General features: G+C 39.5%; 2 protein-coding genes and 1 long non-coding RNA gene across 6 annotated transcripts in view; 2 read left to right on the top strand and 1 right to left on the bottom strand.

The window, feature by feature from the left end:
* The first annotated feature begins 461 nt into the window (after window positions 1-461).
* Window positions 462-4,120, top strand: adat2 (adenosine deaminase tRNA specific 2). 4 transcript variants are annotated; one of them, XM_040017743.1, is made up of 7 exons: window positions 462-572; window positions 641-744; window positions 2,006-2,110; window positions 3,163-3,313; window positions 3,454-3,560; window positions 3,760-3,832; window positions 4,005-4,120. In XM_040017743.1, the coding sequence occupies exons 2-7, from the start codon at window positions 649-651 to the stop codon at window positions 4,031-4,033; spliced, it is 561 nt and encodes a 186-aa protein (XP_039873677.1). In that variant the 5' UTR covers window positions 462-572; window positions 641-648; the 3' UTR covers window positions 4,034-4,120. The 4 variants fall into 4 exon arrangements, 3 of the variants coding, with proteins under 3 accessions (XP_039873677.1, XP_039873679.1, XP_039873678.1); XM_040017744.1 differs by having other exon boundaries at window positions 524-543; XR_005694046.1 differs by having other exon boundaries at window positions 486-744; window positions 3,454-3,651; window positions 4,005-4,041.
* Window positions 4,121-9,941: 5,821 nt separating this feature from the next.
* Window positions 9,942-26,935, bottom strand: part of aig1 (androgen-induced 1 (H. sapiens)) — a 31,578-nt gene continuing 14,584 nt past the window's right edge. Inside the window, exons 4-6 of the mRNA XM_040017742.1 lie at window positions 14,603-14,718; window positions 14,135-14,301; window positions 9,942-11,324 (exon numbers count right to left, since the gene is read on the bottom strand). Coding sequence (XP_039873676.1) covers window positions 11,305-11,324; window positions 14,135-14,301; window positions 14,603-14,718 — 303 coding nt within the window. The 3' untranslated portion in view covers window positions 9,942-11,304. The remainder of the gene's footprint in view (window positions 11,325-14,134; window positions 14,302-14,602; window positions 14,719-26,935) is intronic.
* LOC120725085 lies at window positions 14,646-21,539 on the top strand. The gene is made up of 2 exons (XR_005694047.1): window positions 14,646-14,747; window positions 20,383-21,539. It is a non-coding gene; the product is annotated as an uncharacterized LOC120725085 (long non-coding RNA).

Here is a 26,935-nt window from a genome sequence, read left to right on the forward strand (position 1 = left end):
CTTCCGGTTATTTATGTCAAAATAAAACCACAAGTCGAACTACAGTAGTCATAAAGTGACTTTGTGTCTGCAACAAGGCTCCTGGAAACATTCTTATTTATTTAGGCAAGGAAGAAACACTTAATATTTTTAAATGCTTTTAAAATATACAATACAATGCAATATACCAATGCACATACAAGCTTTGCAAAACTGAGCCACAAATTTTAAAATAAAATATTTCAAAATTTGACGAAAACAAAAATGAATATCTAATATATAGATAGTTTTGAGACACTAGTTTGTCACCATCGTCAGACTGGTCTCTGAAGTAAAACACAATAGATCTTTTTTAATCTTATAAACGAATCGTATCGAGCCCTAAAAATTTAGTTTATCCCTGTATAAACTAAATTTTTGTTCTTTTATTTTTGGGGGTAAAATCGATAACATCCGGTTTAGATCCCTCCACAATAGTCATCAACTTGACGTCATTAGACCAGAGCGAGCGTGGAGCGCAGGTGCAGCGAGTGGTCCGTCCAATATTATCTTCCCCCCACCGGTGTGAGTTCGTTACATCGGCGCGGCTACGGGTAAAACAGGAATTAAAAATTAGCAGGTGTATTATATGCAGCTTTTTTATATTGAGTTTTGGTCACAGCAATTGAAATGGGAACAGAGGAGGGTAGTAAAGAAGAGTCTGTGGAGCTGTTCTGTCCGAGTGAAGAGGAAATTGAGAGGTGGATGGCCAGAGCTTTTGACATGGTGAGCTCGTGTTTTTAATCACTCCGTTAACTCTTTAGCCGAGTCACGGCGACTTTGTTTGTTTTGTTAAATTTGCCGTTTTGAAGTCATTATTTAATTTTCATTTAAACTACTCGGTATGTGAACTACGAAGTTTCTATTTTTTTATTTGTCTTATTGTATTGATTGAGGTATTGGTTATTTTTCTAGCTAATTTTATATAGTAATGCTACTTAGATGTCTTTATTTGTATTTCAGTTTTTCTGTTATAGACCTCTGATGCCCTTTTTCTGCTGTTTTATCCAGGCTCTGATCATGTTTAGGGATTAAGTAGTGATATTATATACAGCTGGAAAAAAGTTTCTTTATAATAGTAAATAATAAATAATGTAAACATTTGTCAGAAGTGGTCACACAGGTGTCTCCGTGAACCTCGTGGATGTTTGTAGATAGCACTGTGATCTGTAGTAAACAGGTGGAAGAGAGTGTAATGAAAATCAGATAGAAAATCTGTGTGTGAATGAGAACGAGATAAGTGTAATAGTCAAGGTAGACGAGTTTAAATACCTGAGGTCAACCATCCCAAGCAACAGACAGTGCACAAGAGAGATGAAGAAGAGAGTACAGCCAGGATGGAGCAGGTGGAGACGAGTGTCAGGGGTGATTGTTGACAGAAGGTCAGCAGCAAGAGTAAAAGTGAAGGTGATGGTAGTGAGACCTGCTGTGATGGTTTGGAGATGTGGCACTGAGAAAAATACAGGAGGCTGAGCTGAAGATGCTCAGATTTTCAGTTGCAGTGAGCAGGATGCACAAGATTAGAAATCAGAGGGAAAGCTTAAGTATTTGGAGATAAAGAGGCAAGGCTGAGGTGGTTTGGACATGTGCAGAACATGTACTGGATAAAGGGTGTTGAATGCAGAGTTGCCAGGCAAGGCCACAGAGGAGGTTCATGGATGTAGTGAAAGAAGGGTTAGTATGGCAGAGGAGGATGATAGAGATGGCAGGAGGCAGATGATCCACTATAATAACCCCTAAATCCTTAATAATTAGTGTATAATGTTAAAAATAATTTCATGTGCCTCCTTTATGATATTAAGAAATGTCTAAAAGTTTAATCTAGAGAACCCTAAAGACACCACGCTCTCAAAGCTGTGAGCTGCAGCCAGAGATCTGTGCACAGGCGTATTGGGGATTTTTCTCTTCTGAAGTCCTTCTTAACACTAACTAATTTTCCATCTTTAGTTGCTTCCTGTTGACTGCCTTTTTAAATATGTTGCTGCAGGCCAAAGAAGCTCTGGAGAATGGAGAGGTGCCTGTCGGATGTCTCATGGTCTACAAAGACGAAGTTGTGGGGAAGGGAAGGAATGAAGTCAATGAGACTAAAAATGTAGGCGAAATGTACAGCACAGTTATTTGTCTCTGCAAATGCAGATGTATGTATGAATGGTCTTCTTTCAAAACTCATAAGTCAACAACTAAGACAAAGCAAAATGAATAAATTATAAAACTGATACAATAACTATTGGTGAGGAGAAGAAGAAATAATATATTGGTATATTAAAATGTAACAAGTTCAATAGTTTGAACAATTATCTGTTCAAACTATTGAACAAACAGGTCCCAGAGGGTCTGGGTTGATGGTACTCTGTACAGTAATCCCCCACTGTGTAGTTTGCTTTGACCGACCTAATTAGTTTCTGTACTCTGCAAGTGTCAGATCAATCACTGATCAATATTTGTCCTTAAGTAAGCCGGTGACTCTGCAATAGTGAGTCCTCTGTGGCGTGTGGAGTGAGAGCCCATAACTGAGAAAATTCTTTCATGGTGTGAACAGTTTTCCTTCCAAGTAAATGTGGCTCAAACTAAGGAAAAGTCCCCGCTGTCCCTGCATCATGTCTGATGAAAGATGAGCAAAAGGGAAAACACTTTGCTCCTTTTATTTGGTTGCTTGGGTCATTTTTGTCTTAAAGTCTGAATAGCTTTATTTTTAAAGTCCATACAGGTACAGGAAATCCTTTCAGCTTTACATTTGAGTGCAAAGAGAGATGGTATCAAAAAGTGTTTTTACTGCTGAAGAAATTCAGAGTTAAAGCGTCACCTTATCTGGACCGAAGTGCAAAAAGTTCCCACCTGACCTCCACAGAATCAGCTGTGCTTTTTTGTTTAATGATTTCAGCCCATCTCATTAAATTACAAAGAGTCTTTTGTAAATTTTGAAAGTTTCAGGGCTGAACCTCTGTTTAAAAACTGCAACCAAATCAATTTAAAGCCACTCCAAGGGTCACACTCGCCATTGGCTTTTGAGCATCAGTATGATGGGATACATCAGAGTTTCAATCAGCTGTTTAATGTTTAATGAAGTAGAGGAACAAATACCTGAGCGTCAACACGATACCTGAGGTTTGCATACGTTTCTTTGTGCGTGGTGGTTTTTTTCAGGCCACTCGGCACGCTGAGATGGTCGCTCTGGATCAGGTCCTGGACTGGTGTTGGCGTAGCAGCTTGGACGTGAAGAGCGTGTGCGAGCGGATAGCGCTGTACGTCACCGTGGAGCCGTGCATAATGTGTGCTGCAGCGCTGCGCCTCCTCAGTATCCTCGCCTCACCTCTCTGCTAGTGTGTGTGTGTGTGTGTGTGTGTGTGTGTGTGTGTGTGTGTGTGTGTGTGTGTGTGTGTGTGTGTGTGTGTGTGTGTGTTGGGATTCAGTTGTTGTTCCTTTACCAGCTGTCAGACATCCCCGTGGTCGTGTATGGCTGCAGGAACGAGCGTTTCGGAGGCTGCGGCTCAGTCCTGGATGTCTCCTCTGCAGACCTGCCTCACACTGGGACCCAGTTCAAGGTCCGTGTTTGCTCCTGGTGTCTTTCTGGATTCCGCCTGCATGTTTGTGGAGTAGTTTGTGCTTCCTGCAGCTGAGTTCAGAAATCTTTAGGCAAGCAGATCAGCTCCTTTTCTGAATGGGATGTTCAAGAGTTACATGAATGTAAAGTCCTTGTGTGGTGCAGTGTGTAGTGTGTATTATATGTGTGTGTGTGTTCAGTGTATTTCAGGTCACAGAGCAGAGGAAGCCGTAGACATGCTGAAGACTTTCTACAAACAGCAGAATCCAAATGGTGAAAAACAAAACCACTCTGCATGTCTTTTTTTTCTCCTCCTCACGCTCCATTATCAAAATGTTTTATATTTTCATACTTTACTGTTGCTTTTTTGCACCTTTGTTTCTTTTTTTACACTATTATTCCTTCTCTTCTTTTCTCACAGTGTTAAACTTTCTGTCTGTTTCAGCCCCCAAACCCAAAACAAGGAAGGAGTGATCTCCAAGAAACATCCTATTACAAGTTTTTAATAGTTTTGTGTGGATTTTTTTATAATATTATTAATTAAATTATATTTTACATACATTTTTGTCTATTGCTTTTTTTTTTTACTATTTGTCTAACCTTTTTTTACCTATTAATATGACATTAATAAAGGACATCTTATTTACAGTTAGAATTTAGCATTAGTGTTTCTGTTCATGCAGACTGCCACCAGAGGGCGCTATAGACCAGCGGTCTTCCTGTCACTGAACCTCCACATAGAAGAAATAAAACTATAGTCTTTGGACTAATAAATACTATATTTAAAAGAAATGTATGATATTTTCCAAAAGTAAAGGCTCAAGTATGACAATAAGAAATCATTTTTAGAAAGGAGGAGGCAAATCTTCACTGGATGTTGTGTGGGTGAACTTTACACGCTCTTTTCTCCGTCTTGCGTATTGATTTGTATCGTTCAGAAGCACACTCTTGGCCTGCTTCAGCTCTAAATGTGATGCATACCACTTCCTGTGATATTTTTCCGAGAACGAGTCAGGCAGTGTGAGAAACTAAGGAAGTGTGCCTGAGAGCGCTTCTCAACGGGAGTGACCTTCACAGCTGCTCGTATAAGAGAAACACACATGCTGACACAATTCAGCTCGTTTCACTTCCTCTCAGACACACACACACTCTGTGGTGTGTCAGTTGGTAGCATTAGCAGTTAGGTTGTATTGACAGTGTCTGCGTGTGCGTTGCTGGGTATGTGTGTCTGTTTCATGTCTCCTGCTGTTTTTATTCCTCCCCCTGGCTCAAAAAAGGGATTGATGGAATTCAAACGTTTTTGCACTTTCTTTTACTCTTTGTCTTTTCAAGGTTGTCACCACTTCCTTCCTGTCTCCTTCCTTCCTTTTTGTGGCTGATAACTTCCTTCCTTCCTTCTCCATTTCCGTCCTTTTATTTGTTAATTTCCCACTCCCCTTCTTTTCCATAATTTTGTAAAAGTAGTTTTTTGTCTTAAAACTTTCTTCTGCTTACCGTCCTTTTTCTGCTTTTTACTTTTTTAATTTGCCATTCTCATTTTTTGCTATCTTAAAGTAGAAAGTTATTTTATGTCACTGCATAATAAAATAATAATAATGATGAAACAGAATAACATTGTGCTAACACGATCAAGCTGCATATTATACACCTGCTAATTAGCACTAAGTGCTACATTTTAATCACCAAAACTGAAGCACAAACTTATTGAAGCTCAAAGCAGTTCATGTTATTTGTTACATAGTAATTCCATTAAAAATGCGCCAAAAGCATAAATGTGACGTTCAGATCAGCGACTCTCTTTAGATAATAAGAGTTATAAGCTTTAGCAGTGATGCTTAGCAGACGGCTATCGCACAACAATAATCTAATATTCCATAACCGTTTGTGTGTTAGTTAGTTTGTTTTTCCCCCATATACTACACATGGCTTTCTGATGTGCTGTTTTGAAACTTTAAGATTTCTTAGACGTGACGAAGGAGGCCCTGATTGTTAAACTGGATGCTAATTGTCTAATTACTGACATCTTGTTAGCCAATGAGTATATCATTTTGATACTACCGCCAATCCTTCATTTTAAAACACAAGTATCATTTTCTAAACAGCTTTAATTTTTTTAGTCTATATGACTAAAAATGAGTAACTGAGCCAATAAACTCAGCAGGAAAGTATTTACGGGGGTGAAGTCAGAAAGCTGTTTTTCCACAGACTCTTACAGGACTGGAAGCTTTGTTTTGTTTTTATTTTTTGCATTCACAGCTATCGCCACACTTCCACATTGGCTTCATTTTTCCCTCCTACACATAATCCAGGTAGGCTATGCTGCACAAAAACTGTATTTATATTTATATATATTTATATGAATGAAGTTACACCTTTAGAAGCTTTGCTGCTGACCTACAGATGAATCCTGTAGGATACACTTCTGTGATAAGATGCCTTTTATAGGGTGAATAAAATGCTTTCAGTCTTCTACAGGATCAAATCCATTGGGATTAGTTCCCATATCAGTTGGGATACTGATATGGGAACTAATCCCAATACTTTCTGTATTTCAGCTTAAAATTGACTTAAATATTAAATTTTTAGAAGGAAATTGAACTAATCAAACACGGCAGTGGGATTTGAAAATACTTATGTGCCATTATCATTCCTCTTCTCACCTGTTTTTATTGCTGAGCTTGTCATTAGTTGGAATTGAACTTAACTTGAAAATTAAAGCTGTTAATGGCGAATGAAGTTTTCATCAAGAGTCACAACTGAAGTTTGTTAAATTCCAAATGGCTGTTCTATAGAATCTAATTTTGTAGTACCTTGTTGAAAAATAGAAAAGTGATGAGTTTCCAAGACCTTAAGAAAAAGTTTGGGTTGCAAAATCAAGATCTTTTTAGATATTTGCAACTGAGGGACTTCCTGAATAAAAAGCTAAAAAATTCTCAGTTATCGACTGGGAATGAAGAGATTATAAATATATTCGAGAACGCGTATAGAGATGGACCCTATTAAAAAATTATTTCCAAATTATATTGTTCACTGATCAATCTACGGGGTCATGATACAAGATATGTTAAAGGAAGATGGGAAACAGAGAGCAATCTATTCTTAACAGGAGAGGAATGGGATGGGATTTGTAGGCAGCAGTGGTCAGTAACAAGCTCCCCCTCGTGGAGGGAATTCAGCTGGAAGAACGTAATTCGTTATTTTATTACCCCAGCCCAAAAATTCAATTATTCTCAGAATACAACATGCTGGAGGCAGTGTGGACATGCAACAGCAAATCATTTTCACATTTTTTGGGAATGTCCCCATGTGGTTCCATTTTGGAAGGAAATACATAAGGTCATGGAAACAATCTTTCAAAAGAAAATACAATTTCATTTTGCATTATTGTACCTAGGCAACCTAGAGAGTCTTAATCTATGCAAACCGGATAAATATTTGTTTAGTGTGCAGTCGGTAGCTTGCAAAAAGGCCATAACTCGCCTTTGGATTAAAGAGGATATTCCTACCATAGATGAATGGATTGATGTGATATATAATATTTTTGTTATGGAAAGAATAACTTTTAGGCTAAAATGCCAGGCGGACGCATTTGATGAATATTGGTTGACCTCACCTCACGGTGATTAAATTGAATTTGTTGTAAAAAAAAAAAAAAAAGAATCTAATTTTGTGCAAATGTTGGTGTCGCCTCCTGCTGGTCGTTAGAAAGAGTACAGGTTTCTGGCACGTTCACGTTTTGTCTTTCATTTACAGTCTGTGATCTTAGATGGTGTGATGTTTTAAACTGCCTTCTTCCTTTTTCTTTCTTGTGTTAGCAGTTCCTCACCAGTTAATTTACTTCAGCGTTTTTCCACTTCCTTTTATGACCTTGTTCACTTTCCCCTTCATTCCCCCTTACTATCTCTTCTATCATACAGGGTTTTTTATATTTTCCACTTCCCCTTTTTTGTTCCTTTTATTACAAACTTGTAAAATACATGCACACGTTCCCACAATATTTTTTGTTTACTAAAATCATCACAAGAAGCAGCTGAGAATTTAAAGCCACGTAGGTTTTCTCATGAACCCGTTTTCCTGAGGACACTGAGCTCACAGATACATCAGATATATCAGATACACAGTTCTTTGTATTCACGTGAAACACGTGCCTCAGTCCAGCTCCTCTCTTCTCGTTAGCATGTAAATATATGCTAATACATGCAGAGCAGAATATTCGAGAATGTTTTAATGTGTCACCTCAGAGTGGAGGAGTTGATGTGTTAATGAAGAGACAGCGCACACACACACACAGAGAGAGCAGTGCAGGGTTGGCTGCGAGGCGCTAATGAACAGAGTGTGTTGTGTCAAACTCTCCTTTCCAAAACGACAGCGAGAGGAGTCTCACACAACCACACTTCTACACACACACACACACACACACACACACACACACACACTGGAGAACACCAAAAAAAGGAAAAAGCTGTGTAATACGAGATGTCACGTTGTGTAAAGGTGTTTTTATTATATTACTGTCACAAGAGAAGAGGTGTGTTTGTGTTCAAGGAGGAAGCAGATGCGGGGGGGGGGAGCTTAGCTGCTGACAGGAAGTGTTGCATTGATGTGTTTTTTGTGGGTTCACAATTTTAACCTTTGCAGTCTAAAGAAATCGAACTAAAAGGGTCGTGCTCCACCTTTCTGCTCAGCACAGAGGGGGAGGCATCTTAGCTTCTGCCTGTGCTTTGTTTTGCAAATTCTTTTAAGTCAAATATGTTTCAATCAGTCTGCATATATTTACTTTATGGTCCTAACTTCTCTTTCATCCTTCCTGCGTGTCTGTTTTCTTTGTCACATCTGTCCAACATTGAGAAACCCACCGCATTACTTATTTTCTGTTTGTTCCCGCTTTATTATTTTTTTCTGCTTTGGTAATTTTCTGCACACATCAGTTTTATTTTCGTCTCCTTATTTAATTAGTTCCTCTTTCATTGTGGGTCCAACTGCTTCGGTTCCTTCTTTCATTCTTGACATATTTGCTTTCAGCCTCGCACATCTGGGCGACAGATCTCGATTTATTTTGTTCTGGTTTATTCAGCAGAGGCCTTGGCAATTTACAGCTAACAGGGTGTCATGAGTGTCATTCACATCGTGTCTTATTGTTGCTTGAAGTTTCCATTGTGACAGAGAGCTGGAAAACTCGGGCACGGTGAATTCTTTCTCTCTTTGCTCACTGCTTTAACCCATCTCTGCTTGTGTGTGCGACCAGCATGGACACCGAGGCCAAATATTACAGACTTTATAAGTCAAAGTATGTGTAGACTGTTAGCGTCTTGTAATGTGTGTGGGTGTAATTAGGGATGAATTTATATTTCTATTCTTGGTTTTAGAGGCCTTATGAAGGTTTTATGACTAAACCGATGTTTTTATTAGTCTCATTATCTGATTATTATTCTCTAATTGGATGACTGAATTCTACCTGGTGTGTGAGTGATTATACGAACACTGCTTTGTACCAATTGGAGGTCAGTTCGACCAAAACCTTGTGACTCAATTAAAAAAAAAAGTGTTAAGTGACACAGTAGGAGAAATGTATCATTCATTTTTGCAGAAAAGGCACATAAAGTGAAAAAGGGGATGTGGCTTGAATCTTAAATGACAATGAATCTGATATGTTGCAGATATCAAATTCAAAATAAACCTTATTTCCTATCAAACCACCTTATTTATTGAAGAAGATGTCGATGAATCTCACCATCATCCATGGGTTCAACTTCTTATATCAGTGTTGGTCGAGTTACTTGAAAAAAGTAATCAGTAACTAATTACTGATTACTTATTTTCAAAAGTAATTAATTATTTAGTTACTTAGTTACTTTTTAAAAACATGATACACAACCTGAATAGGTAAGAAAGCGATAGATCTTTCAGCCCAATTCTACTTTTTCTGCATAATCCATCATATAAAATGTAATCAAATGGAAAAGTCTCTTTTTAAAACTTGTTTTATTAGTTTTGATCTTTTAATTTTATGCATGAAGCAAACGTTAAATTATATGCAGCATTCTCTGACTGGAAGAAATTAGTTTATCATTTAAACCTATTTTCTGCACATTCCAGCACATAAAATTAAATCGTTTTTTGTGTTTCGGGGTTTTTTCGCTGTAAAAAGAAGTTTTCTTCCCACGCAGTGAACAGCGGACGCTAATGTTTTTGTCACTTTTACAGAATCAAACTCAAAGTAAGGTCAGTATTTCCACGCTTCAAACGCTGCACGCTCATCCTCTCTCCCGCACTCGATATATCATCCATTTTTGATCTGCACACAGCTGTTGTCACGAACGTCGCTCTTGTTTATGTCATTGTCATAAAACACTCGCAAACAAAATCACGGTTTCGTAATGCAGTAACGCAGCATGCTTACAGGTAATGGTAACAGTAATCTAATTACCTTTTTTGCAATAGTAATCCCTTACTTTACTTGTTACTTAAAAAAGGTAATTGGATTACTGCCCATCTCTGTTGGTGACAGATGTAGTGAAGTACACACATTGGAGGACCTTTGATGAATCTGTCTTTCAGTCTCAAGTACAATATTCAGCTTTCAGACACCTTTTTTTTCCAGGTGTTTCTTTGATTAGATGTGTCGCCAGCTTTGCTGATGTTGTTGCAGGAAGCCTCGTCTCCCGTGACATGGCCTTGCTGTGTTTCTTACTCCAAATCAGATGGACTCTGGTCTATAGTATTCGGTAGTACTGACATAAATCTGATTGGCACACTAAAAAGGACAGAGTATGGTAAACGAGTCTAAGCATCACAGCTGAGCAGAGAGCACTAACTACTCTGTTAGATCCACTACTTCAATATAACTGCCAGGAAAAAACTACTTTCTGTTGCCCCCTTTGTCACCATTTGACATACCTGTAAACGCCATATTACAGCTGTCCTGATTATTATCAGTGGCCTCCAACAGCATCAATCAGTCAGGTCATCATGTAAAGTGTGGCTGTATTTCCTGTCTTGTGACTTGCTATTAATATGTTTTGAACTTTGAACAGTTTGTTAAATCGACAGTCAGCCTCTGCACAGAGCTGCTGCGGTTGTAACTCGCAGCCAAGACGAACCTGTTCTCGTAAGTTTCTTTGGTTTTTTGCAGCATCGAGTGCAACTCTGGCTTCACATGAAGAAAGAAAATATTTTTAAATCAGACTTTATTGATAATTTACCGACCTCTAGTTTCTTTCACACATGTAGTGAGAGCGCAGGATGAATAGTACTAATAATAATAATAATAATAATCTTCAACACAGCACTGGTTTTCAATCATTATGAAGAAGCTAATAAAGAAATTTGTTCACTTGAATGTGCTCATTCCACAAAAACAAGTCCCATTAATGTGTGTTTCCTTTCCCTGCATACATGTGTTACATACATGTGTTTGCTGTATGTCAGAGTTGATATCCTATGTTTTATGAAGATGTATGTATGTGCATATTTAGTCCATGTTTTGTCCTCGATCTGCAGGATGGATGCTTAGCTTTCGCTTCTGAGGAAACGAAAGAAAGCAAACAAAAAGATGAGCTCTCATTCATTACCTTTTTTTCTTCCTTATTTACATTTAATCGATGATGCATCTGTCTTCTTCTTTTTACTGCGTAATGTTATGGATAGAGTTCAAAAAGTACGCGTCTTTTCCACATCCAGAGATGTCGCTTGTTTGTGTTCTGGTGCTGTCCTGGGAGCGCGGGGCAGGAGAAGTCCTCTGAAGATCACTCACCTTTGACCTTTTCTTTGAGACAGAGACAAAAGGGGCCAGATTTAGTGAAAAGATGGCAGGTGACCTTTATGTTACAAAAAATAGAAATCTGAGCATTTTTTGAGCAAAAACATGAGCCTGCACAGAGCCACCTTTGGTCCTTAGAGTGTAGGTGACACAGGTTAATAAGCAGGTGTGCGGCTACTCTTCAGAGCACATTTATGATTATTTGGTCCTTTTAACTGTGCATTTTAAATAATATTATGTTTTTGTTGCATTTAAGAAGAAATGCTCATGTATAGGCACGCTGTGAACACACAGTTACTATAAAGATACATGTTTTTGTGCAAATAAATCAAACTAAGTGACCTAATTTAATAATAAATAAAATAGAATAGCTTTGAAAATACTACAAAAACAACAGTGACAAGCTTCATTTCTATAGCAAAGCACTCACAAGGTGCTCCACAATAAATAGCAGTATTAAAACATTACAAAGTACATGAAATGAGTAAACGTGAGGCTTGAACAAACTTATTATAAAACATTAAACAAAAGCCAGCCTCCACATTTTGTTTTGTTTATTTACTGAGGGGAACTGATTGTGCTGATCGTAAGAGGAAAATTGTTCCACAGTTTGGGCCAAAACGGCAAAAAGCAGCCAGATTCCAGCCCAGACCTGGAATCTATAACAGGAATTGATTGTCTGATCTGAGGGACTCAGGGTCGACATGTAGTGATTTTAAAGTAATCAGTGAAATTTTAAATTGGATTCTGTAGCGGATGGGAAGCCAGAGTAATTCTGCGAGGGCTGGAGTCGAGTGCTTGTGAGCGATATTTCTGCTGTGTTTTCTACTAACTGTAGACAGGAAACTGCTGCATCACTGAGGCATGTTTACAATGAGTTGCAATAATCTAATCAGGAGGAAATGAGGATATGGATAAGATGTTCGATTGCATTATTTGGAAGAACTGGTTTGACCTTTGCATTTGTAATCTGCGCACAGTGAGGCCGGACAAGACTTTTGATATACTGATTGAAACAGAGACGTTGACAGAAAAAATTGCACAGGTTTCTAGGAAATTGCTTCGGGTCAGTTATCAGGACACTTTCAATATAATTTTGACTCAGGTCCACCCACAGACCAGGCATGCCGCTAAGCCAGCAGTGTTGGTGGTGAAAGCAAGAAAATCTGTCCACTGTTGTTTGGATTTAGAGTCCAAAGCCAGGGGGACTCAAAACTAACCTTTTAAATACTAAACACCACAACTGAGCTTCAGATAAACTAAGAGGATAATGAACCAGGTCATAGACACAGACTGTGACTCGCATTTTAGTTGTCAAAACATTAACTTTTTTGTGAAATTCTGTGTATTTGTTGCATAGTTTTTGCACTTTCAGTGCATCTGGAAAGTATTCACAGCACTTCACTTGTTCCATATTTTGTTATGTTACAGCCTTTATATTCAACTTTAAAATTATGCACATAACACCCCATCATTTGAAAGTGAAAAAAGGTAGCTTGAAGTTTTTGCAAATGTATTAAAAACAAAAACATAACATACACATAAGTATTCAGAGTCTTTGCTTAATACTTTGTTGAAGCATGCTCTTTTTAAGTACGATGCTAAAAGCTTGGAACACATATTTATGGGACGTTTCTCTCATACTTCCTTGCAGAACCTCACAAGCTCCACCAGGTTGGATGGGGTGTGTTGGTTCAAGTCTGGGCTCTGGCTGGGGCGCACAACGGCACTCAGAGAGGATCCTGAAGCCACTCCTTCCTTATTTTGGTCGTGTGCTTAGAGTTGTTGTTGGAAGATGAATTTTCGCCCCAGTCCAAAGTCCAGAGTGCTCAGGAGCAGGTTACCATCAAGGATGTCTTTCTTTTTGCTCTACTCACCTGTCCCTCGACCCCAACTAGCCTCCCAGTTCTTCATGATGACAAACTTCCCCACAGCATCATGGAGCCTCTACCATGCTTCACCAGGTGATAAATGGCGCCTAGTTTTGTTTGTGTTTAAATAAATTTGCAAGAATTTCAAGGTAACTTTTTACATTTTGTCATTATGGGGTACTGTGTGTAGAACTTTGAGGTAAAAAATGAATTTAACCCATTTTGGATTAGGGCTGTAACACAGTCAAATGTGGACCAAGTGAAGCGCGCTGAATCCTTACGGATGCACTGTAGAGAATGGAAAGAATCACTTACAGCAGTGATGAGTGAAAATGACACTTGTTTTATTGCTAAAGAGCAGCGTGCAGCTACAGAGTCGCAGGTTCTGTCTTACGGCAACAATAAAAAGGTTTTCGCTCTTAAGCGTCTGTCCTTGTGTGTTTTCAGATCTCTGCTTGGAGCCCGATTTTGACTCTGTCGTCTCTGAGAAGCTTGTATCTAGTGACCGTTATTTTACAACGTTCGATTGGTTCTGAATCACATTTTATTCAACTTGAAAATAACGAAATAATTTCTTATTATTTCTTATTACTTCAAAAAGATGTTTTGCGACGTGAGAATTTAGCCTCGATGTGTGACAGCTGGTGTGTGTGTGCAAGTGTTGGAAGTTTACTATACTTGTGGGGACCAACATCCCTTGTGGGGACCAAATCCCGGTCCCCACGAGTTTAAAGGGATTTTTGAGACTCAAAATGTGGTTTTAGTGTCAGGGTTACAATTGGGTTATGGTTATGGTAGGTTTAGGGTCAGCATTAGGCATTCATTTTTGATGCTTAGGGTTAGGGTAAGTGGCTATGGAAAGCATTATGTCAATCAGATGTCCCCACAAGATATAAATGCCCAATGTGTGTGTGTGTGTGTGTGTGCGTGTGTGTGTGTGTATACCTGTGTGTGGTTTCTCCCAGATGTAGCTGTTGAGGATTTCTCCGAGGACATAGAAGACACCAATTACTGCCATCATTGCACTGAAGAAGGCGACTCGAGCTACGGGTGCGATGCGCTCCAGCACCGGGTACACCCACACGCCCGTCACCTGGTGCACCCAACATGTCCTGAGCAAGCAGAGATATTGATGGGCTTTATTTTACACATCAGTTACTATACTGTAGTCATTTGGCTTAAGTTGAACTAGGGGTAGACTGGATGCTACACTGACTATTACTGTATTCTGTGGCATAATAAAACCAGTAGATTTCACCGCAAAGCTAAACATACGGAATTGTTGTTTGATTACGTACTGCACCTTTAATTCTCCCATACTGCTAAATGTCAAGGCACTTCACTTGTTACTTATTTAGGACGTGTGGTGTACGTGGCATTTATTGACTGCTGAGAAGAGTAAACATTCATTACCAGAGGATATATCCCACACCGAAGCAGCACACCGCCGCCAGACCCCACAACCTGCTGGGATACCGATGGTGGGTGGTCCGCATCTCGATGATGATGAAGGGAAGAACAGTGGTGTGCTGAGCGAAAGAGAGGGGAACAGATGAAGGTAAGGATAGCTTCAAAACAGTAAACATATTTCTGGCATTCATTGAGAGGTTTCTCTTGAACTACCCAAAACTGACAAAAGCAAAAATGGGAATTAGGGAACTAATTGCCATTTTTTGGCATATTGTACCCAATATTCATCGCAGCTACATCATGGACAAGGCTCAGTGCAGACTTAAATCGAAAGATGGTAAAGTGACTGCTGAAACTAGTTAAATCTTTGAAAAAGAAGTGCTTTCCTTTTCAAAGATTATTTTATATTACTAAACCAAAGACTTCCAGTTTCAAAAAGTCACAGTTACACAAAACATCAGGAAAAGAAGTTCACAAATCTTACAATCTTTACAGGACAAGAAGGTTACGGCTTAGTTTTAACCTTGGGGTGCTGAAGGCCACGGAAACACTAGCATGATAATTAACATGGCTGGAGTAGAGACTGAAGATTTTTAAGACTGAGATGATATCCTAAAAGTTTCATTTTCAAGTTAACTTAATTGAAAACGACTTTATTATTATTTTTTTGTTTGTACTGTAATTTCATTTTTTTACCAGCTTGATAATGTTGAAGTCATAATGACGTGGATAAGAAAAAACGAAAGGATTTTAAAACGCTTTTTGATTGAAGCTTAAGTTCCTTTATTTAGAGACACCCACCTAGTGGCCATTTGTGGTACTGCACATGAAAGCAGCCAATCTATAAACAGCTAACACTTTATTATTATTGTCATCACCATTATTGGAAAAATCTCGATTATGAAGACAGAGCCATGACTCTATTCTGCTCTGTATTCCTTTATCCAACCAGCAAAACAAACAAGGAAATAACACACTATCCACCAGCATTTAATTTTCTTTAATTGATTCATTTCTGCAGTCCCAGAAGTCCAGAAAAACTGGAATAAAATAAATAAAATAAGATCCCTGTACTCTTTTTACATTACATGTAACCCCAATTGTCACTGGTTTGGTCTGTTTTTAATTATTCATTCATCTCTAAATACAGAATGCGCGCGCGCGTGTGTGTGTGTGTGTGTGTGTGTGTGTGTGTGTGTGTGTGTGTGTGTTGTGTTCAGGCACCAGAGTTATCCATCTAAACACAAAAGTGCCATTTAATGGAGGTCACGACATGTGGTGCTATTTTCTCTGAAGCCATTTCTCACAAAAACACATGAGAATTGTCATTAATGTGACACACTCACAGCTGTTTGCACACGCACAAACACACACTTCCTGCATGCTTGTAACATCTGTCTTATTCATAATCCACCAAACATCAGTAATTCAATCATTTCATCCCACTATTAAAGTCCACCAGTGTGCACTACTGTCCAGCAGGGGGCACTCACACACATGCCTACGAACCAAAAATCAAGCATAATTGTCTCAGTAGAGTTTAAACCTCTTACTTCACTTGCTCTCAGAGGAGCACAGCTGTTGATTGGTGTGTGTGTGTGTGTGTGTGTGTGTGTGTGTGTGTGTGTGTGTGTGTGTGTGTGTGTGTGTGTGTGCGTGCCTAACCTGAGAAGAGTCAAACAGTTGAGCCTTTTAGTCTCCAGCAGTTGAGCTAGTCGGATTTGTTATGTTACAATGGGATGATGTTCCCAGACGGACAGCTGGGAGTGATGCTGTTTGTACGATGCTGTGGGCTACAGTGGCTGTAAAACGTTGGTGCATTTAATTCAAGTTTCTCCTATAAGAATTCTTTATAAGGAAATTCATAAACAATAAATGCCTGCATCAGTGTGAACAGCTAAAAATGGAGTACCCAGCCACAAACTGAAGAAACAGCTGTAACAGAGGCGCAAAAGACAACAAAACTGTAATTCAATCAATTAACTACACAATTATGCAACAGTATCCACACTTCACTCAACAAAGTAACAGATTAGCGGCTCCTGTGCGAGTGACTCAGCAGGTTCACTGTAGGAGATGATCTCTGCTGGTGTGTGAGAAAAGTCGCTGCAGTGACAGAAACTGAACGCTTTCAGGTGCCACCTTAGCTACTCATGCATAAAGTTCAGGTAAGCAGTAAATTATGAAGGATCCATATGGTTAAAAATAAGTAGCCTTAAAATTTAAATAATTTCTGCCATTTATGGTTTCCTCTTTATATTCACATGCCGCGTGGGCCAGAAGGTACGAATGCTAATGCGCACCACGTTCACCGTTTTATCATCAACATTCGACAACATCTTTGGCTTTGTAGGTGGGATCATTTTGTGCAGAAACAATCATATGAAATGCCATTTTTATGTGAGAACCTGAAGCGGAAAGATTGGTTTAACAGAAGAAGTTGATAACTTCTGCCATTATCTCAGATGGGTTTCAGCTAAGACATGTCTGTGAAGGTTCTCAGTCATCCAGGATATCGTAGTCAAAGGAGCTTGCAAAGAAAAGCGTCTGGACTTCTTTAAGTTGCTTAAGTTGCTTCAGCTAAGACAGAATGATCGGCTGAGTTTTTTGTAGTTTAGCCCTCTGCTCTACCTTGTGAGCTGCAAATGTCTCTAATAAATCAGTATATACATTTCGACAAAGGAAAACAATAAGTGACCTTCAGATTACAGCAGAATTTCAGTGTTAAGTGTTCAGTATTAAACTTCTCATTGTCTGAGAGACAGGATGTGTATGTAGCATACATGCCAGTAAGTAACAACACTGCATCATTTACAGAAAACAATCTTTATCAGATCAATAAGTGGAGTGGCCCACACTGATTAGCATCACTTTCGTTTTTCCCAGCCTGATTAGCTGATCTTGTGGCTTTACAGCCAGACTGAAGAGCAGACAGAGCTAAGTGATGGCTGGTGCTGGATTTTTTTTTACAGTTCATAAATACATTTCAAAACAACCACCTTACAAATAAACGAATGAATCTAAAAAGAAAAAAACAGCAAGGAAATCAGTAAGTGGTAATCTTTCCTTCAATCATCAACGGTAGCATGACTTTTGTGGCTTGCCAGGCTTTAATCAGATGCTTGCATAACACCAAATGATTATATAATAATGCAGCCAATATGCATAATTTCTAAAGTCCCTGAAAGCTACACAGGCTACAAACAAGTGACATACCCATACTCGCTGCAGCTCACAGCCTTCTAAAGAACCACAAAGTGCATTTGGACTAATGAGCTGATCACGATTAATCTGAGGTGATTATATATGTACACCACAGTGCAATACAAACATGTAGACTTTGTTTATCTCAGTCAGTGCTTCTGAATGAAACTGGAGAAAATTGTCCAGTCTGGCCACAGTGCTATTAAGCAGTTTCAAGGTCTCTTGCTAGCTAACATGTGGTCCACGAACAATGAAACCGGATTCATTTCTAATCAAAGTCGCAAATTAAGTGGAGCGAAACGAGGGAAGCTTGCAAATAATAAAAAGAAAATTGAAAAATAACTCCTAAGTATGTCATTGCGAGTTTTCACAAGCTTACCATTAAATTAAAATATTTAAAATTTAAGTGAACAGAGGGTTTCCACTTTACAGCAGGCTGCCATACTGGCCGATGAGTTTACCCTAACTCATAAAACAAATGCTGTAGAATGTGACATCCCTTCTCACTATAATACATCTTGGAGAGCTAGGAGGAAGCCAGCTAACGAGGCTGAAAAAGTTGTGGTTTCAAGACCCAAAACGAAGCTTTGTTTCTTCTGCCACAAACCTGGACACCTTGTTGCTAACTGTTTGAGACTGAAACTCAAACAGAAAGCACACTCAAAGCAAAAAGGGCCTGCTTTGAGAAAAGTCAGTCGTGGCTCTCAAACCGACAAGGTTGCCAGGCCTACTAAGAGGCTACACTTGGAGCATAATTGCTCAGTAGTGTCATGTAGTCGGGGTAAGAGGTCAACTGACCCTGAGCTGCCACTGGTTGACAATTTCCCAGGTCCTCAAAATGACCTGCAGGGGGACAGGCTGTGTATAAAACCACCAGTAAGACCCGCAACCCTGGCTAACAAACATGCCTGTACCGGTGACTTGAGGAATCGTCTGCAAAGTGTTGCAGTAAGGTCTTCTGACTGCCTGCTGTGTTCTCCACATGTGATGGCTCAAAAAAGCCCTAGCCATCACATGAGACATTGTTTTGAGGGTCTGCGGCCACCTTCAGTAAGTATTTTGAACCCATTGAGATGGGGTTGGCAGCTTCCGCTGACAATGCCTAACCGTTGCTATGGGGTTTGGTAGATGGAAAACCTGCAATTTGGTGATGCAACGGTTACGGACTTGATTAGTTGTTTTGGTTATCGTAATCAATTTGGTTATCGTAATTTGACAAACCATGGGTTTGCATTTATGGGAGGGGGTGTTACGGCCCTAGCAGGGCCTCTCTCCTCCTGAAGGTGCCTGTGTGGGCGTGTCACACTACCTCTTCCGCCTGAGGTGCCACCTTTCCCTCTTGTGCAGCTGACTCTCGTCAGTAATCAAGGAGATTTAAGCCCAGGGAAAGGTGAGCTCTGGGCCAGAGTGCCAGTAGTGTGGTTACAGCTAGTGAGCTGTGTTTTTGGTGGTTTTCAGCTAGTGAGCTGCTCTTTCTTTCTGGCTTACGTTTTACTTTATTGACCAACGCCTGAGTTTTGTTTGTTTTCTTAAATGGTGATAGCGGCTTGTCCGTCTCTTTTAGTTAGTATAAATTGAAACTTTAATAAAACTTCCCCCTTCCCCGCCTAGACCCCTCAGGGGAACGTAACATCTAATCAAAGTCGCAAATTAAGTGGAGCGAAACGAGGGAAGCTTGCAAATAATAAAAAGAAAATTGAAAAATAACTCCTAAGTATGTCATTGCGAGTTTTCACAAGCTTACCATTAAATTAAAATATTTAAAATTTTAATCCATGTGACAGATTCTTTCATTTACTAAATATCGTGTTTAAAAGTGAATTTAAGCAGGACGCATGAGGCCCACTCACTGGCTGTGAATTCACCGGACAATGACCGCACCATTCTCTTATGTGTGCAGTTGGACATCACAAAGTCTTTGCGCTTGAGAATTAGCAGGCAAAAACAACAGATTATTCCCAATCTATCTACTGTATATATCCACAAATATCACACATGCACCTTCTTCAAAGAGGGTCAGAAAAGTTCAAGGCTGCTGTGCATGTCTTAAAATGGCTTTAGTTTCTGTGTCTGTAGGGAATCGGAAGGTTAAAACGTTCAGTTACAGTTTAGCAATTCTCAAACATTCTAAGTGGTTTTCACAGCAAATTAAAAATTTCTGAGTGTCTATTTGTGAACGCAGCACTGATCTGTACACTGACCGCGGTGTCAAAGCCTGACCTTGACTCCTTTTCAGGCTTCCCTTGAAGCACTCGGAAAGGTCAGAGTGGAGATGCCAAGAATGCACAAACTGAGTAACAATATAGCTCTGTCTCCTAGGGTCTTAAATTTTAGGTTTCTCCTCCTTCATTATACTGTACACACAGACACACAAGCAAATGTCCTGACGCTGCATTTTTCCCCCGTGCGCCTCAGAGGAATTCCAGTCTCCCGGTCAAGTATAAGTTTAGTATCTGCTGAGAGGACGCGTAAATAATACTCCCTTTATTCCCTCTGTCCCTCTCGCTCTCTATTTTTGCTCCTGTGTCTCTTCCTTTGTTGTTCTCTCTCTCACCCTCTCTATGTCCATCTCCCCCCAGGAGGTTTGCGGTTACACTCCAGCAGCCAGCTTTCGGCCTCCGTGGAAAATCCCCCCTCGCCGGCAAACAGCAGTGGTGCGATCCTGTGGTCTGGGGCTAAAAATGGGACAAACCATCTCACACAGAAATACACAGCTGGGGGCCGGGTGGGGTCACATGACTGAGGGCAGCTTTGCGAGGTCAAACATCTTCCAGCGGCAACGAACCACTGAAACTGACGCATCAGAAAAAAAAGCTTTACTGTGGGAAAGGATTTAAAAGGAAACCATCTGACTTGCAAGTTCGAAATTCACCAAAATCAAAAGAGAACATTTTATTCGAGAAACACTAACCATGCTATTGATTGGCTCTTGAGAAAGGTGCTACGGCTGAAATTATGACACTCAAGTGGTAGTTAGTATAACAAGTAGGCAACTTTGGTAATTTTTGCATCACTGCAATCATCAGTGGGTTTTAAATTAAACGATCAAGACGTGACTGAAGTGCAGATTTTCAGTTTTAATTCAAAGGCTTAAAAAAGTATTACATTGACTGATTACAAATTACAGCCTTTTTTTAGTCAGAGTAGTCCTCTGTTTTCAGAAGCTCAAAGGTAACTGAACAATTGATTGACAACCAGTATCATGACCAGTTGAGGCCTGTTTCCTTGTTATTCCAAGACAAATTAAGCAGACAAGAGATCTTGAGGTAAACTTGCACTTGGAAGCATTTCACAGGAACTGGAAATATTAGATCCAAAGAAGGAGCGTCAGCTAAGCAACAGCAAATGCCTAGAAAATGTGGATGATCGCAGAATTCTTTCCATGGTTAAGGAAAACCCGCTTCCCAACAGCTGAACAATTCAAGAATATGGTGCACCTACCTCACTGGAGGTTTCATTCTCCAAGTCTACAATCAAGACATGCCTTCATGGATGGAAATACAGAGGTTTTACAACAAGGTGCAAACCACTGGCTACACCCAAAACAACAAGGTCAGATTAGACTTTGCCAGAAAACACTTAAAGAGCCTGCAAAGTACAGAGAAAAAAATCTTAGGATAAACCCACTAAGGGTTTATTGATGATGTGACTGCTGACAGAAGGAGCCGGATGAATTCTGAAATGAATATTTTTGGGTAACCTTGAAAAAATAAAATTCATGATTGCATTCATTGTATCCAGGGATACTGTGGTGGGTATTATTCCCTCAGAGTAACTGATGATGAAAGTATTAACTGGTTACAGCTCGTTTTACTAGCCGTGTCCACTTTAATCAGTTTAATTTTCCCATGTGTTTATTTAAATGTATGAGAAATATATGATTGGTGTATAAAATATTGAGTGAGTGCCATTCTAGACCAACACAACTTCTTAACTCTCCACAATAACATCAAATTGACTCTTTTATTAAGTTAAACTGACACTTTTCATATCTTTGCAAACTTTTGTAACCTGAAGAGAATTCAAAATAAACTTCAGTGGGTTTGGGGGGAAATATTTCCCTCCCTATAGTTACAGCTTTAGAGTTTAAGCAGTCAGAGGGAAGCAGCTGATGCAGAGCTCATTGCTTAGTCTTTTAACCCTGCACTGATAAAGGTTTTTAACTGAACTCAAGCTGAACTCTGAAAATCAAAAGATAAGTCTCCTGTTGACATTTTTCTCAGCTTTCCAACTAAAGGAGCTTATCATGTCACAGAGGGACAATCCAGTTACACTTTCTATCACTCACTGAAAACGTGTGTGAACTTGAATGATCCTGCGGCAACACTGCCAGTATTTAGCATGATGTTTTTCTTGGAATAAGTTGCATATTTAACACCAATATTAAAGTTTCTTTTAGCTGTCTTCTACTTCTGAAGCCTACTCCAGAGTACTGATCTTTAATGAAGCCAAATGCCCAAAATGTTTTGATAAACTTAACTCTTTGCTTTATTGCATCAACTAAAGGTAAGTAAGACAAAAGAAGTGAAAGCCCTAAAAAAATACAGTATCTCAAGACATTTGCACAGTACTGCACCTTAAATAACTGTAATAGTAAAATTGGCAAAAACCTGCAGCCTAAGTAGCATTTTCAATTTCCCCAAATCAAAAATGATGCTTTCAGTTTGCTTGTTTTAATCAACCCACAATTCTTGCCTCCGAAATTAGTCAGTCTTGGATAATAAAACAGCAGCAGCTCACCTTCTCACTGTGGAGAAGCAATTTCTGATAATTTCCTCTCATTTGACATCACTGCAGCTCCACATGATATGTAAAAGGTAAAAATAGGTTTTCACATTGGCACAGCGAATGAGTCTGACGAGCACACATGGAGTGATAACGATGCAGGCTGAGCAGACAAGAGATGAAGGTTAAGTGTGGATGCTGAATGAGGCTTCTGTGCATGTGTGTGTTTGTGTGTGTGTGTGTACTGAAACTCCACAGCCAGAACCAGAAGAGCTTTAATAACAAAGCAATGACTGTGTGTGTGTGTGTGTGTGTGTGTTTGTGTGTGTGTGTGTGTGTACGTGCCATAAGTCAATGGTGTCAGACCCAGTGTGAGGCTATAATCCCCTGTTGCTAGGAGAAACCTTGTGGTGTGTGTGTGTGTGTTTGCCTTTATAAACTGCAAGATTAACAGAAAAAGAAAACACACACACTATCAATCTGCTGGTTTTGCACTTATGAACACACTGCTTTGGCCACCATGGAGAAGCCTGACCCTCTGTGGGGCTGGGACAATTCTGTTTTAAGTATACAAGGATATAAATATAAATAAATGATGGTCAGTGTTTTTGTTGTTATTTGTGTAGTTTTCCTAGACACCAACACTAAGCACAATGATGGAACAGGATCCCATCCTTGTACTTATATTCTCCACATTTCCTGAATTTCTTTCAGCTTCGGTGTGCGAGTCTCTGCTGTGTGCCGCTGTTATTTACAGACATGCTCTTTGGAAGTCTTTCTCTCTTCACTCTTGACTACCATGTTTCACAGTGTGCGCTTCTTATTAGAGTTTTATATCTTTTAAGAGTTCTTAATTATCTTTATCTTATTTTATTTTCATTTAGTTTCCAAAGTTGTTTTGCTTGTTTCACTTTGTCTTCTGTTGTTAAGAAATGCACAGTAAGACAATAATAAAAACACTAGACACAGTCAAGCAGGCTGTAAAACCTATAAAAAAAGACCTCTGAATTGTTACTTTCAGTGTAAAGAAATGTCTGAAATGTCTTGAGAAAAAAAAGGCAATTTTAATAATACCTCTCACTTTATCAACATTATAAAGAAACAAACCTCTCTTTTAAATGGTGAGTAAGAAGGAACTTTTCTTTTATTAAATTGAATATTAACAATAAAACAAACGAATTTTCTTGCAGTTAATGGTTCATCAGCTTCTCTGGTATATGAAGTTAATTCTTACCTCCTCTTACACATAATGCAGAACCAAGCCAGTCCACGTCCAGGGCTTAAAAAATGTATCTAAGATGCTGGTTTTACATAAAATACATGAACATCCCTTTAGTAAAAGGACTGATTTATTAGAGCCCACCTAATGTAGCATACTTAAGACTGATACTGATGCTAATATTCAGTGATTCTGATATATCGGGTGATATTTTTTTACTTTCATACAACGTTGCAATGTCAACACTCTAAGCATGGCCGAAGGGTGTAAAATACAGAAATCAACAAACAGCTAATATCAGGCGATAATATCAGTCAGCTGATAAATCTTTTTTTAAAAGCAAGAGGGTTTTTTTTTTCTTTTTTTTGATTCCCTCTCATGCAGTTGCTTTTATTTTCTTGCATCTTAAAAATGGAAAAATGAGAGTTTGAGCTGCACTTGTAAATGGGTCAAGATTGACATTAAAATAAAATTTAAGTTGCACAAACTGCGCCTTAACTAAATTAACGAGTGAAAGCAACAGTAAAAAGGAGGACAAGCTGCAAAACACCAAGGTCCAAAAGGGTGGCGTACCACAGTCTCAGGGCCCCGTCACGGGATGAGAACCAAGTAAAACTAAGATGAAAAGAAAATGAATCTACGAGTTAAAAAAACAAAGAGCACCACATTCGAAACAGGAAATGAACCGTGGTCTCCTGGCTGATAAACCTGTCCCTGATACTGCCACCAATTATCCACCCCACTTTGCACAGCACTGCTAAAATAGCAGAGAACATTAGTTATTCTATTACTGCAAGTTTAGCAAAAGCATCCCAAGCACAGTTAATCTGAATCAAACAACAGGGCAAAATAAGTCTCTTTCTCATTTCTGTACCCCACCCATCCCCCTTATGCAGTCAACTGAGGGGAAACATACTTAACTTTAATCCCAAACCCAAGCCTGCAAATGACAAAAGAAAGCAATCTGCAATCTGTGTGTATAAACTCATTGCATAATGAGCATTAGCAAACAGCGGATAAATCACGACAGTTCAGTTACGAGCCTGCAGGCAATCTTCTTTTTGTTAACTTCCAATTAGCTTCTAGCTGTGAGAGTCAGACACATTATTACAATATCATGTCTCCTCTTTCTCCCTCAGTCAACATCACTCAACCCTTCCCTCCTCCAATGGGAACGGCCATATGGTTGCCGTGGTAGCCCAGATAAACAAACAACAGTGATACCATGGAATACCGCAAAATATTTACAACCACACTTGGACTCACACACACACACACACACATACAAAAGACTCCTCACGTTTTCTGTGTCTAAGGGACACGCATGCACGAAGGCTTTGGTAGTGCTCTGGTTGTTTTGGTCTTTGGCGATGGCACCATAGCAACAATTCTATTACATCAACTCCTGGAGTATGATACATCAAACTACACACACACACACACACACACACACACACACACACACACACACACACCATCTTTGTCTTTTTCATTTCAGCAAGCGTTAACGGGAACGATCACCTCACACGCCTCTGTGGATCACTTTCTGGCTGCAGGAAGTTTCATGAGGTTTTGCATATCACAGACAGAGTTCTGGAAAATTTTCCGATTATCACTCACAACACACACAGCTGACAGCACTATCAGCCAGGAGGTGTGGTGTGCTGGTCGTTGTCTAAACATGAGATTAAACCTGCTTCCTCTAGATGACAAATCAAAGCGACCCGCCGCTCGCTCTATTCAAATTTAGAGGTTCACCAGCACCAGTGTTCTCCACTGATAAGATTTATCAAGGTTTATGGAGTTATGATCCACTGACATGACTAATAACCCAAGGAGGACCAGCTTTACATGTCCTGCCATACAGAAACCTAATATGGCGATTCATCAATCAATACAACTGTTTAGTGCCACTTCTTCCACAGCAGGCTGAGGAGAGGGTTTCTCAAACATCCTCCAGGTTCCCATGACAGTCCTGAGGAAAATGCATGCCAGGGGAAAGATGTATGAGTCCTGCACTTGATGTGCTCACCCAAAGTGCCTGATACTGTGCAAAAAAATATAAAAACTTTTAGACAGTGCCTGTCTCTGCTTTACATTTTACGTCTTTGAACATCTATTATTCTACACAGAGGTCCTCAATTTAGTTAAAAGTTCTTTAGCCCTGACTTGAGACAAATGGGATCACATTTTTAACCATTTTATTTTCTTAACTTGGGGACAAATTCTCCCTCTCAGCTTCAAATCAGATGAGTCTAGAACTTGTAATGTCTTTTTGTAAAAGTGCACAATACTAGACAGAGACACAGCCTGTCGGTGTGGAGTTTACACACTTTCCTGAAGTCTGTGTGGGTTCTCAGGCTTCCACAGTCCCAAGACAAGCTTGTTAGGTTAAATTGTGAATGTAAATCAGCCACATGTGTGGATGTAAGCATGTAGCTGTCTCTCTGTGTTAGCCCTGTGACCACCAAACCACGTGTACACCCCACCTTTCACTCTATGAGAGCTGCCATAGGCTTCAGTGACCCCTATGAACAACATAGACTGAAAGAAATCTTAATGGTTCAAATTAAGTCCCAAAAGCTGCAGTTCCTCTAATGACCACTAGAGGCTGGCTCAAAAATGTATGTCAATCCCCACAGACACTCATGTTAAAAAAGCTAATGTAACTGCAGAAATAAACATGTTTAACGGTTTTGGTCTTTAGAGATTGGGCAGATGTTGCACCAACTCACTCATTTAAAACGTTTGGATTATTAGCGACGTGGTTCACCAGCTGCATCAGCTACTTCTAATAACTCAACTGGACCCCTTCATGAAGTTATAACTTTGATGTGCAGTTTGCGGTTAGTCTACACAGTGCATCCATACAGTTTATACACACAGCTTGCTGATCAGGCTTCTACCACTCGCTGATGCTCATGGTTAATTCTGGCTCCAGGATGCTAATGGCTAAGCTTTAGGCTATTATTTCAGCTCTAGAAAAGGGGAGGACTCTAGTTCCCAAACATAAAATGGTTTTACTGGTCTGCTCAGATATGTTCCACAATCTTTTCTGCTCAACAGATGTATCACCAGCTTGGGTGAATACTGAGTATGCATCACTACCAAACCTTCCATTAAAGTTATAAAAAGCCTATCAGCATATTGGGGATACCCTTCTCATTTCTCACTTCTCCCTCACAAGG

Source organism: Simochromis diagramma, unplaced genomic scaffold (assembly GCF_900408965.1).
Source record: "Simochromis diagramma unplaced genomic scaffold, fSimDia1.1 OVJJ01000802.1, whole genome shotgun sequence".
NCBI classification, from domain to species: Eukaryota; Metazoa; Chordata; class Actinopteri; order Cichliformes; family Cichlidae; genus Simochromis; species Simochromis diagramma.